The 11,244-nt window shown below is 50.0% G+C and overlaps 2 protein-coding genes across 11 annotated transcripts in view; both read left to right on the top strand.

Moving 5' to 3' along the window:
* The first annotated feature begins 38 nt into the window (after positions 1-38).
* Positions 39-5,575, top strand: QARS1 (glutaminyl-tRNA synthetase 1). The gene is made up of 20 exons (XM_049640410.1): positions 39-201; positions 802-855; positions 992-1,052; positions 1,409-1,480; positions 1,586-1,671; positions 1,849-1,935; positions 2,347-2,446; positions 2,558-2,636; positions 2,718-2,826; positions 2,932-3,062; positions 3,170-3,262; positions 3,374-3,511; positions 3,599-3,686; positions 3,772-3,915; positions 4,047-4,151; positions 4,341-4,433; positions 4,552-4,679; positions 4,773-4,839; positions 4,914-5,039; positions 5,433-5,575. The coding sequence occupies exons 1-20, from the start codon at positions 127-129 to the stop codon at positions 5,481-5,483; spliced, it is 1,887 nt and encodes a 628-aa protein (XP_049496367.1). The 5' UTR covers positions 39-126; the 3' UTR covers positions 5,484-5,575.
* Positions 5,576-6,863: 1,288 nt separating this feature from the next.
* Positions 6,864-11,244, top strand: part of QRICH1 (glutamine rich 1) — a 52,095-nt gene continuing 47,714 nt past the window's right edge. Inside the window, exons 1-3 of one of the 10 annotated variants that reach the window (XM_049640405.1) lie at positions 7,520-7,670; positions 8,400-8,459; positions 10,410-10,629. The gene's annotated coding sequence lies outside the window, so the exon portion shown is untranslated. Of the gene's footprint in view, positions 6,948-7,519; positions 10,630-11,244 lie in introns of those variants that run through there. The other 9 variants (XM_049640406.1, XM_049640408.1, XM_049640403.1 and 6 more) reach the window with 9 other exon arrangements.

Below are 11,244 nucleotides of genomic sequence, written 5' to 3'. Positions count from 1 at the left end.
AAAAAAAAAAACAAAAAACAGTGGTCTGGCTGGTCCCAGGCTCTGGTTCTTGAGGTCAACCAGGACCTTTTCAAGGAAGGAGGGTGGGAAGTGTCCTTCTTGGCCTTTCTGCAGCTCCTTGTGCCCATGTTTCTAGGAGAGGCTCGGGCTGTGCTCAAGTGGGCAGATGGCAAAATGATCAAGCACGAAGTAGACATGCAGGTGGGCAACTCCTTGAGCTGAAGCAGGCAAAGACCCTGCCATGGACAGTGCCTAAAGTCCACTGAGGGGTAATTGGGAGTGGGAGGGGAAGAGACACTGTCCATATTCTGATGGTGGATAGTAGAGCCTGGTGTGGAGGGGCAGCACCTTGGTGGGCAGTGAGAGTCTTGGGCCTCTGGATTGTGCCTAATTTGGGGTGAGTTTCTTTACTCCGGACTTAAGTTGCCTTATATTGTAAATAGGGGTGATAAGTTGCCTTATATTGTAATAGGGGTGCCTTCATCTCAGGATGATGGCATAGAATCACAAGCGGCTGATGGCTGAGGTAGATTGTTATCTTGATGCTGAGCCCACAGTTACTCTCTGTAAATGGCAGTTTTTGTTACCTGTTTTGCTACCAGTTTTTGGACTCTCAGGGGGAACAGAGCATTTGAGGCCAGCAAAACCATGTGAGGAGCAGAAGTGGGATGGGCTAGGTAGGTTTTTCAAGGCAGTGCTTGTAGGCAGGCCAGGAAGCCCTTAGGTGGGTGGGCAGGTTCCATCAGGTGCTTCTTGAAAGAGAACACTCCTGTTTCAGCCCTGACTCTGGTTTTTGCTCAGGTCCTTCACCTTCTGGGGCCCAAGACGGAGAATGATCTAGAGAAGAAGCCCAAGGTGGGGCTGAGTATGGTCCTGGGTCCCTGGGGATGAGGTGGGGTGGGCTGAGACTTCAGGCTGGCGAAGGGAGTATGTGACTCCAGTGATCCCAAGACCAGGAGAGACCCTGACCCAATTTCTGGGCTTCTCTCAGGTGTCAAAAGCTCGGCCAGAAGAAAAAGACCGGAGGACAGCAAAGGATGTGGTAGAGAATGGTGAGAGACTTGAGGTTTCTGTCTGATTCAGCTCCCTGACTTCTGGGCTTTCACCTGATAGGTCCTTACAGCCTAGTCTCCTTAGGCCATTAGCATACTCATCACCCTGCCTTCTGCTGCCAGACTGGAATTCCTGGTGTTTCCTTTGTTCCCATTACCCAGAGACTAGTATGAGGAGAACTGAGAAGTCTGGCTCTGTATCTTATCTCTGTGGTTAGGGAAAGAGGGGCCTGCTTGGTTCTATTCTGGTTGCAGGATGTAGGTAGTACTGAGAGGCAACTCCCTGAGCTGAATGGGAAAGTTAGCTGTGTTTAGAGGATCAGAGGATTAAGTTTTCCTTGTTCTATTCTTCACAGGTGAGGCTGCTGGTCAGACCCTGTCTCTGATGGAGCAGCTCCGAGGGGAGGCACTTAAGTTCCACAAGCCTGGTGAGCAGGCAAATCAAAACCCTGGGGAGGGTGAGCAACTCTTACATCCAGAGTATGGAGCATTGGGCTGCAGCCCAGTCCTCAGGTTTATTCTGGCCCTGGCAGGTGAGAACTACAAAACCCCAGGCTATGTGACCACTCCACATACCATGGATCTACTGAAGCAGCACCTGGAGATCACTGGAGGACAGGTGTGTGGAAGTACTGCAGGAAAGTTAGTGCCATCAACACTTGCCAGAGGGCCTGGGCTGCTTTCATGCTGCCCCATCCAACCTATCACCAGAGCCTCCCTGGCAAGGGGCATCTGTTGCTTTATAGTAGTCTTGAGTTCTGGTTTAATTTCTCTGTTCCCATTTTCTTTATCTCAGGTACGTACCCGGTTCCCACCAGAACCTAATGGAATCCTGCACATAGGACATGCCAAAGCCATCAATTTCAACTTTGGCTATGCCAAGGTGAGTGTGTGGGAATCTGGCAATCAGGGTGACCACTTGCTCCTCCCTTGATTGGATACCAGAAAAGTGTCCTTGCCTTTCCTTCTGCTCCTATAATGTTCCCAGAGCAGACAAAGGCCATGGAGGAGAATCACATATGTGATAGGTAGCTAGGAATCCATTGGGCTTATTGGGGAAAAGTTCTGGGTGAGACAGTGAGTTCAGCTTTGGGGAAATGCCCAGTGCAACCCCTCAGGCTTAGAAAGAGGCTGTTTGGAGTTGGTGTAAGATTCCTTGTTTAAGGCATTTCGATACAGAGGATGAATGAAACTTCTGAAGGCATTTCAATTCTGACCTGGGAGAGCTCATTTCAACGAGTTGGATTTTGGGAGCTAATGATGTGAGAATTCACATATTCTGTGACTCTCCTAGGCCAACAGTGGGATCTGTTTTCTGCGCTTTGATGACACCAATCCTGAGAAGGAGGAAGCAAAGTTCTTCACTGCCATCTGCGACATGGTGGCCTGGCTGGGTATGGGCTGGGCAAGGCCTGGGAAGAAAGACCTGGTGGTCTTTCTTGGGCTATGGCTTGCCATTGGGTATCCCTGGTTGGATGTTCACATTGTTCCTTTTTCTGCCCCAGGTTATACACCTTACAAGGTGACATATGCCTCTGACTATTTTGACCAGCTGTATGCCTGGGCTGTGGAGCTCATCCATAGGTGAGGCCAGGTCCATGATGTAGAGCCAGGCAGGCTGCCCAGGACATAGCTATCTTGGGTGCTCACACCTTTTCCCCATAGGGGCCAGGCGTATGTGTGCCACCAGAGAGGAGAGGAGCTCAAAGGCCACAACTCCCTGCCCTCACCCTGGAGGGACCGTCCTATAGAGGAGTCACTGCTGCTCTTTGAGGTGGGATTTGGGGGGTGGGGGAAGCAGCCGGATCTTTGTGGGTCAGGATGCTGAGAAAGAGATGCCTCTGTGCTGAGAGGCAGCCTGAGGCCTTGCTCCTGTCAGGCAATGCACAAGGGCAAGTTTGCAGAGGGTGAGGCCACACTGCGGATGAAGCTGGTGATGGAGGATGGCAAGATGGACCCGGTGGCCTATCGAGTCAAGTACACACCACACCATCGCACGGGGGATACCTGGTGGGTGTGAGCATGGGGTGGGGCTGTGGAGTTGTAGAGTGGGGTGGTGGGCCATGGGTAGGGCAGAGTGGGGTTGGATGGTGGGGCCCATTGCCTATGCCCTGCAGGTGCATCTATCCCACCTATGACTACACACACTGCCTCTGTGACTCCATCGAGCACATCACCCACTCACTCTGCACCAAGGAATTCCAGGCCCGGTGAGGGAGCTGGGCCCATGGGTGGGTAGGGCCAGTGGGATTCTAGTAGCCCTTCCTGTGGTGTCTGTCTGGTCTGAGGTGGCCAGACCTGACTCTCCCTTCCCACCCCAGACGCTCTTCCTACTTCTGGCTGTGCAATGCATTGGATGTGTATTGCCCTGTTCAGTGGGAGTATGGCCGTCTCAACCTTCACTATGCTATTGTGTCTAAGAGGAAGATTCTCCAGCTTGTGGCAGCTGGTGCTGTGCGGTAGGTGTAATCATTTGCCTCATTATACGTTGGCGGTACTAGTGGCATGTACTGCCAAAGGGCTTTTCACCACCTCCTTGCCCACAGGGATTGGGACGACCCACGGCTCTTCACGCTCACAGCTTTACGTCGGCGGGGCTTCCCGCCTGAGGCCATCAACAACTTTTGTGCTCGGGTATAGCCCAGTGGGTTTGGTGGGCAGGTAGGGATTGAGGACAGCATTTGCGGTGTTGCTGACTGATGCTGATCTTTCCTGCTAGGTGGGGGTGACAGTGGCACAGACCACAATGGAACCCCATCTGCTAGAAGCCTGCGTGCGTGATGTGTTGAATGACACAGCCCCACGGGCCATGGCTGTGCTGGACCCATTACAGGTCATCATTACCAACTTTCCTGCTGCCAAGGTAGGTATGCCTCAATGTGTGCATGCGTGCATGCGTGTGTGCGTGTGTGTGTGTTGGGGGTGGTGCACCTGGGTCTGGGCATGGGGGGTCTCAGTGCCTAGTGTGACTCAGACACCTATCTCCTGCTATAGTCCTTAGACATCCAGGTGCCCAACTTCCCGGCTGATGAGACCAAGGGCTTCCATCAGGTTCCCTTTGGACCCATAGTCTTCATTGAAAGGACTGACTTCAAGGAAGTAAGTGGGTGTGGAGGGTACTGTTTGCTGCTAAGCCCAGTCCTGAGGTCCCTTTATCCTCTTCTGTCAGCCCACCTACTTCTTACTCCAGATGAGTCAGTCCCTGCCAGACATAGAGATGGGGGAGAAGCCTCTTGTATCTATTTGACCCATTCAGTCTCTTGTGTCTGCATCACTTCCTACCTCTAGGAGCCAGAACCAGGCTATAAGCGCCTGGCGTGGGGCCAACCTGTGGGCCTGAGGCATACAGGCTACGTCATCGAGCTGCAGCATGTTGTCAAGGTGAGAGCTGGCTGCAGTCTTCCTACCTCAGTGCCTGCTGCAGGGAGGATCTGGGTACGTGCAGCTTCCAGTCATTTTAGTGGTTCCCAGGTCTAATTGCAGGCCCCTTGACTTCCAGGGTCCCAGTGGCTGTGTAGAGAGCCTGGAGGTAACCTGTAGACGGGCAGATGCTGGAGAAAAGCCCAAGGCCTTTATTCACTGGGTGTCACAGCCTCTGACATGTGAAATTCGCCTCTATGAGCGACTGTGAGTGAACAGAGCTGGGGTGCGGGCAGATACAAGATGGGCATTGCCTGCTGTGGCTACCCAGCTGGAGTCTGACCTTCATTCTGGCTGCAGATTTCAGCACAAGAACCCTGAAGATCCTGCTGAAGTGCCTGGTGGATTCTTAAGTGACCTGAACCCGGTAGGCTCCTGGGGTGTAAGGTGAGGGTGGTGGGTCTCCCTGGCTGGATGGCCACCTGAGTTCCCTCCCCACAGGCATCGCTACAAGTGGTGGAGGCAGCGTTAGTGGACTACTCTGTGGCCCTGGCAAAGCCCTTTGACAAGTTCCAGTTTGAGCGGCTTGGCTACTTCTCCGTGGATCCAGACAGCTGCCAGGGACAGGTGCTTTTTACCTGCTTGCCCTTTCTACAACAATGCACTTGTGGCAGCCATTTACTGTGGCATTTACTTTGCCAACATTCCCTTAGTTAACTGAGTTGGGGTTCATGTTTTACTGATGAGGAAATGGGTTCGGAGGTCCATGCACAAAATTTTGTATGGACCCTGGCTTTCTTACTCCTCAAGGTGTAGGGGTCAGCCATAGTGGTGGTTATAATCTTTATAAAATGGAGGCCCAGAGCCATCAGTCCCCTACTCACAATCATAAAGTTATTGAGAACCTGAGTGTTCTGACCCTCAGCTCCTCAGGGATGAGGTGAGGGTAGGATCCAGTGAGGTCTGGGCCTTCTAGTCTGGTTCTGGCTTGGTTGTCATTCTTCCCCTTCTGCCATCCAGCTTGTCTTCAACCGGACTGTCACACTGAAGGAGGACCCAGGAAAGGTGTGAGCTGTAAGGAAGCCCCATGGACCTACCTCATCCTTCTGGAAGCTAGGGGTACCCAGACTCCATGTCAATAAAGAACAGCTAAATTCCCTGGAGTCTGTGTGTTATCTGTCTGCACTTCCAATCTCTGAGGACCTTAGAGATTTGCTGGGGGTAGGGAGGAGGTGCAATGCACACTGAGCAGTACGGACAGCTCTGAAACCACTGTTGCATTTCTAGCGCTCAAGGGCAGGAGCCTGGGCCTGCCTGATTTGAAATCCTCTGCATCTGGTCTGAGAGGCACTGGCAGGATCTGGGTGTTGTTCTACTGTTAGGAACCTTGTGCTAGAGGGATCTGGAAGGTTTGTGTCCGCCTGTGTGCCTAGGCAGATGAAAACAGACTTGGTTCTCCATCCAGTCATTCAGCAAATAACTATCGAGTACCTACTATGTGCCAGGCACAATGAGACGAGGAAGACTTCTGTGGTTTGCCTTCTAAGATGACCACCTAGTTGGGGAGACAGAGAGTGACTAGGCACTGTGCAAGAGAGATCTCCCTGGGGACTGCAAGGCTGGAGGAAATTCCTGACCCAAGTCTGTGCCTTAGACTACTCTCAAGAAGTGACTCCTTAGGGAACCCCTAAGGACCAAGATGTTTGCCAGGGCAGGAGAAACAAGTGCAAGGGCCCTGAGGCCCTTTAAAGGAAGTCTACAGGAGAATGGTTGCCCTCTGGGGCAGTGTGGGCTACAAGTGAGGCCCACGTGTGCCTGCAGCTTTAACACCCTCCACATTTTCCCTGTATACAAACACAAGGCTACCCAAGGCCTGCTTTAAGGTGGACTGGGTTGCGGAAGGCTGGATTAGGATGACAGCAGATTGAAGAGGGGGTTCCCAAATGTTAAGGACTCCTGCTGGAAAGTGACTAAAGCCTTACCAGGTTGCATTATGGTATGGGGGCGCAGGGCCTAGATCTGGGGCTATGGGCGCTACCTTAAGCAAGAGACCGGGCCCCGCCCCACGTGGGGCTGCGCAACTGAAGGAGGCCTGGGATGGCTGCTGAAGGTTGGTCCAGACAGCAAGCTTCGAGCCCCAACCAGCCCAGTCTCCAACTCCAGGCCAATCTCCGGCCCTGGCTCCGCCCAGCACGGAGGGGCGTCCGAGGGCGGGGCGCTCCGCCCTACACTCCAGGCTCTTCTTGCGGTGTCTGGAGCCCGAGGCCAGGCCTCTAGCCTCGGCAGAAGCGTTCCCTTTAAGTTTGGCCAGGAGGCAGCCTCAACTCTCGCGGGATCCGACGCTTCGGTTATCGCGAGAGGGGCATTCGGCACCCATTGGCTGTGAGGGTTGAATGTAAGATGGCGCCCAGGGAGCTGTGAGGGGAAAATCCTGTCGATCTTGGAGCGGCGACGGCGGAACCGGGGCCCCCAGCGGTGCGGTGGGGCCGGCGGGTAGAGCGGCGGCGGCGGCGGCGGCGACGACGACGTCGCCGGGTGAGGGCTGCAGTGGGGGCAGGGATGCGGCGAACCTGCGGGCCTGAGACAGCGGGCCCACCCCACACAACGGCGGGCGGGGGCGGGCGGGCCGCTGCCTCTGGGCCCAAGAGACCTCGGGGCGGCTCCGGAGTGGAGAATGTCCCTGGGCTCGCGCGCCCCCGCCCCTTGTGGGGTGTAAGAGAGGCAGGTCGGGGACTCGGGTGGGCGCGGCGCGCGAACGCGCACTGGTGCTCGGGCGCGCTCGGCCCTGTTTATACACGGGCGCGCGCGCGCTGTGCGGCCCTCCCGGTGCGCGCGGCCGCCGACGTGCGCGTTCCCGGTCCGGATATCTCGGCTCCTGGAGCTGCGGCCCTTGGGCAAAGAGTGGCTTTCTGTGGCGCGCGCCCGCCCGCGACCCCCGGCTTCGGGGCGCGCGCCCCGCTGTTGGGTGGCGGCTGCGCCGCCGCCGCGAGGACGCGCGGGACACCTCTGCTGCGTGGAGCGGCGGCGAGCTGGCGGGCGGGTTCGCAGTGTGAGGAAGGTTGTGGGTTGGGCCCTTCCTGCTCTGGTGACGTCCCCGGACCGCCATGGCCTAGGCCTGGGGAGAAACCAACCGGCTTTGCAGTCTTGCGGTTCCGCTCCTCTAAGAGGCGGGCGAGATTGCTCGTTCTTCTGGAGGAATGCAGTGACTTGAGGCCAATGTGCGGGAAAGGTGCTGCCCTGTTTCTGAAACAGAACCCTGTAGGTTTGTGAGGGCAGCGAGCCCCTTCGAGTTTCCTCACCTTGTTCTGGTGCTTTGTGCTGGAGAGGGAAGGTTAATCCTTTAAGGCCTTTCGGCGGTACTTGCTTTCTTGTCATTGGAAAGTAATTCTTCCATAAGCGCAATTCCTACACGTCACCTCTGTGCGCTCCGGAAGGGGATCCTCTTCTGTGGACGTGAAACTACCCGAGCTCTAAATGCCACTTTAAATCCTTAAATGCAACCTTTTCTTCTGTGTAGGTGGGAGGGGCTTACTTGTACTCTGTTAGACTAAGGGAGGGCCCCGCTATCGCGCAGCCAAAAAGTTGCCCAGGACAAAATTGGAACGACCTGAGAATCTGCTTTGCCTTCTTTTGTTATTACACAGTTCCCCAACAGAAATTTCTAAAATCTGTTCATGTATTACTACAAAAGTCACTTTTGATGTAGAATTTCAATCCTTTTCAGCTTTTTGTTTTGTTTTAGTTCCAGTGCTAGGGGAGTTCTAGGTTTGTTCTAGAGAAAAATGCACTTTTTTTTTCTAAAACAAGACATCAGTTTTACAGTCTTGCCTAATGAAGTTTAAGGAAAACGGAGCTAAGGGCAAGTAAAATTAGGAAATCTGATAATGATGGGGGTAGTTCTTTTTAATATACTGTATTTTAAGAACAAAGTTAAAATTTAAAAAGAGGCTGAGGATGGAAAGAACTTCTTTGTTCTATCTTCTTCAGAATGTTACAAGTCTTAAGAACTCAGGACAAGCAGCAGAAATACATGCAACATGGTGACTGGTGAGTTAAAATCATTCATATGCTGAAAATATGTGTGCAGTCTTTTTCCTAGTAATATTGAAACATTACAAATCCTGCCAATCATTCTGGGTGCTGTCTGACAGAAACTGCTAAGTGCTGGAAAATTGAAGATGGGGGAGAACTGCATCTTTGAATCCAGTAACAGTTTACTGCTTGAACAATTTTCTTCTCTTGAAGTGTAAGCTAGTGCAACTTTCAGGTTTTAGCATGAGGACACACCAGCTTTTCTAAGGAACTTAAATGATTGAAATAAAAGCAGTGAAGTTTAAGATGCACTTAAAATTTAAATATACCTTTTAGGCCTGCTTGTTCCGGAACATCTTTGTTTTTAACTGTTAAATTTGAGATCTGTCTTTTAAGTTGGTATTTGTAGATAATATTTTTTTGTAAGCTCATTAACTTCATTTTGCCTATTAGGAGATGTCCTACTTCCAGCCTTCTGTGATGAATAGTTTGTGTACCTCTCGGGAACCTTTTGCCTTTCCACCTCCCCTTTCCAATTTTATGTTGCCATTTCACAGAAAAGATAAAATAATGGTTCATGTTTTTTGTGGATTTGAATTGCTCCAAAAAGGTAACCAAATGTCAGGGGCTCTAGGTGTCTATCATGACAGCTTCAGAATCAAGGATCTCTTCCCTCAAGCTTGCATGGTTTTAATTTAATCAATTGTGTTTTGTCCTCCGTGTGCCATGCTTGCTTGTCTACTTTTTAAATGGCGACCCTTTATTGGCAGAGGTCTTTTATTTCTTAACCTTAGAATGAGATGTTACACAAACACCTGTTCTTTTGTGTTACTTTGTACTTAGTTGCCCTGATTTTGTTACAGATGTTTTAAGTCTTCTCTAGGCTTCGCTTAAATGCTTCATTTGTCACACTGGATTGTGATTTCTGGTTGTGGCTGCATGAAGAAATGATAGATTAACTTCTTGCATTGCTGAAAAGGGGAAAAGAATGAACCTTTGATGTCACACTTGAGGCTAGAGCAAAATTGTAGGTAGAGCTTGTGGGCTGTATCAGAAAGCTTTTTTTGCTTTTTGAAATATCTATCAGTAAATTCAGATGATCTGTATAAAATTTAATGAAAAGTTATAAGGTGAACCACTGTGTAACTATCACCTCTTCAAGAAATAGAACAGTGCCAGCCCCCTGCACCCTTCATGGGTCCCTTCCTGGTCATAGCTTCTCAACCACTAGAGATAATTACAATTCTGACTTCTGTGATAATCACATTCTTTATTTTTCTTTTTATTTACCACCTTCATATCCCTCAGTGTAGTTTTATTTGCTTTTGAATTTTTGTAAGTGGAATCATGCTGTATTTTATGGTTTCCTTCTTTTAGCATTGTGAAATTCATCCATGTTGTGTGCAGCTGTAGTTCATTTATTCCTGTTTCTTTATAGTATTCAGCTGTGTGACTATACCATAATTTATCTATCGATTCTACTATTGATAGACATCTAGATTCCTTCCAGTTTGCAACTGTTATAAACAATGAACATTCTTGTGTAAGTACCTTTGTATATGTGTGTATCATATACCTAGGGGTAGATTGCTGAGTTATGTGGAAAGGATATTGTCAGCTTTATTAGTTAATGCAAATGGTTGTGCCAGTTTACAGCCCATTGATCTTTGGTGGGAATGTAAATTTATGTTTCTGGTTGAAAGTGTGTTGTCCAAAAATAGAACCATGGCAAAAATGCCCCTAAATCAGGGTCTCCTCTGGTAAAAGTATGGAACAGGTGAATGGCCCAATGAGATAATAGCTTATCACAAACTCTGTATTGGGTTAGTATCTTTAAGAATAGAGGTGTATCTCCCAATTTGCTTCTTTGAAATGACTCTTTATGTTAATTAGAACAAATGTGACTGTAATTCCTTAAAATAGAAATTGATTTCTTTTTTAATGTGAATGTGTTCTTCAAACCAGATTTAAAAAGCTATGAGGAGCTATTGCTAGAGTAGATGCGAACGAACCATAAGCGGGGCCCGAGAACCTGACTGGGTAAACAGGAAGAGGCAGGGCTCTGAGGCAGCTCAGAGTTTCTTCTCTTAGTCCATCTCATATTCAAGACCCACTTTGTGGAGCTGCATGGGGAGCTGGGAAGAGGTATCAGAAATTTGAGGAGACCCAAGAAAGGATGATTCTGGTGAGTACTTAGGCCTTCCCTTAGAACATAAATTGAAAAAAATTCGCAAAGAGACCTATGAAAATGTAATAGATTGTTGCTTTGGAATAACCTTTGTTCATCATATCTTCTTGTGTTCTAGTGATAAAATAATAAAAGTAATGATCACTTTGATACATTGAGGGCCTAAATCTGTGTCAGGCACTGTACTAAGCTCCTACTAGAAAGTGGTGTAGGGGAACTACTAGTGATTAATGGGTGCATACAAGTGAAAATTTCCTAGGCCTGTTGGTATGGGATTTGCATATTGTTTTGCAAAGCGGCTATTCTTAAAAGTATTCAGAAGCAAATGCTTGTTTACAGACTCTCCTACACCAATGAGGTCCCAAGTGTTTTCCTCTCTTCCCTTTTCTAATGCCCAGAAATTGGGAGTACTCAACTCTCCCTCCAGCTTCGTGTTTTTCTGAAGTATTTTAATTATTCTGTTTATTTACTGCTCCCACCAAGCCTTTGACTTGGAGCTAATTAAGAATCTTGCTTCTTTGAGGGGCGCCTGGGTGGCGCAGTCGGTTAAGCGTCCGACTTCAGCCAGGTCACGATCTCGCGGTCCGTGAGTTCGAGACCCGCGTCAGGCTC

This window comes from Panthera uncia, chromosome A2, assembly GCF_023721935.1.
Source record: "Panthera uncia isolate 11264 chromosome A2, Puncia_PCG_1.0, whole genome shotgun sequence".
Classification (NCBI taxonomy): Eukaryota; Metazoa; Chordata; class Mammalia; order Carnivora; family Felidae; genus Panthera; species Panthera uncia.
This window is presented reverse-complemented; position numbering and strand designations above follow the sequence as displayed.

What these genes read in the sequence shown, in the direction of transcription:
- QARS1 (XM_049640410.1), top strand. Translation starts at nt 127, where the DNA reads ATGTTTCTAGGAGAGGCTCGGGCTGTGCTCAAGTGGGCAGATGGCAAA. An exon ending in TCAACTTTGGCTATGCCAAG is followed by an intron (nt 1,936 to 2,346) that starts GTGAGTGTGTGG and finishes TGACTCTCCTAG; the next exon opens with GCCAACAGTGGGATCTGTTT. An exon ending in TCTTAAGTGACCTGAACCCG is followed by an intron (nt 4,840 to 4,913) that starts GTAGGCTCCTGG and finishes CCCTCCCCACAG; the next exon opens with GCATCGCTACAAGTGGTGGA.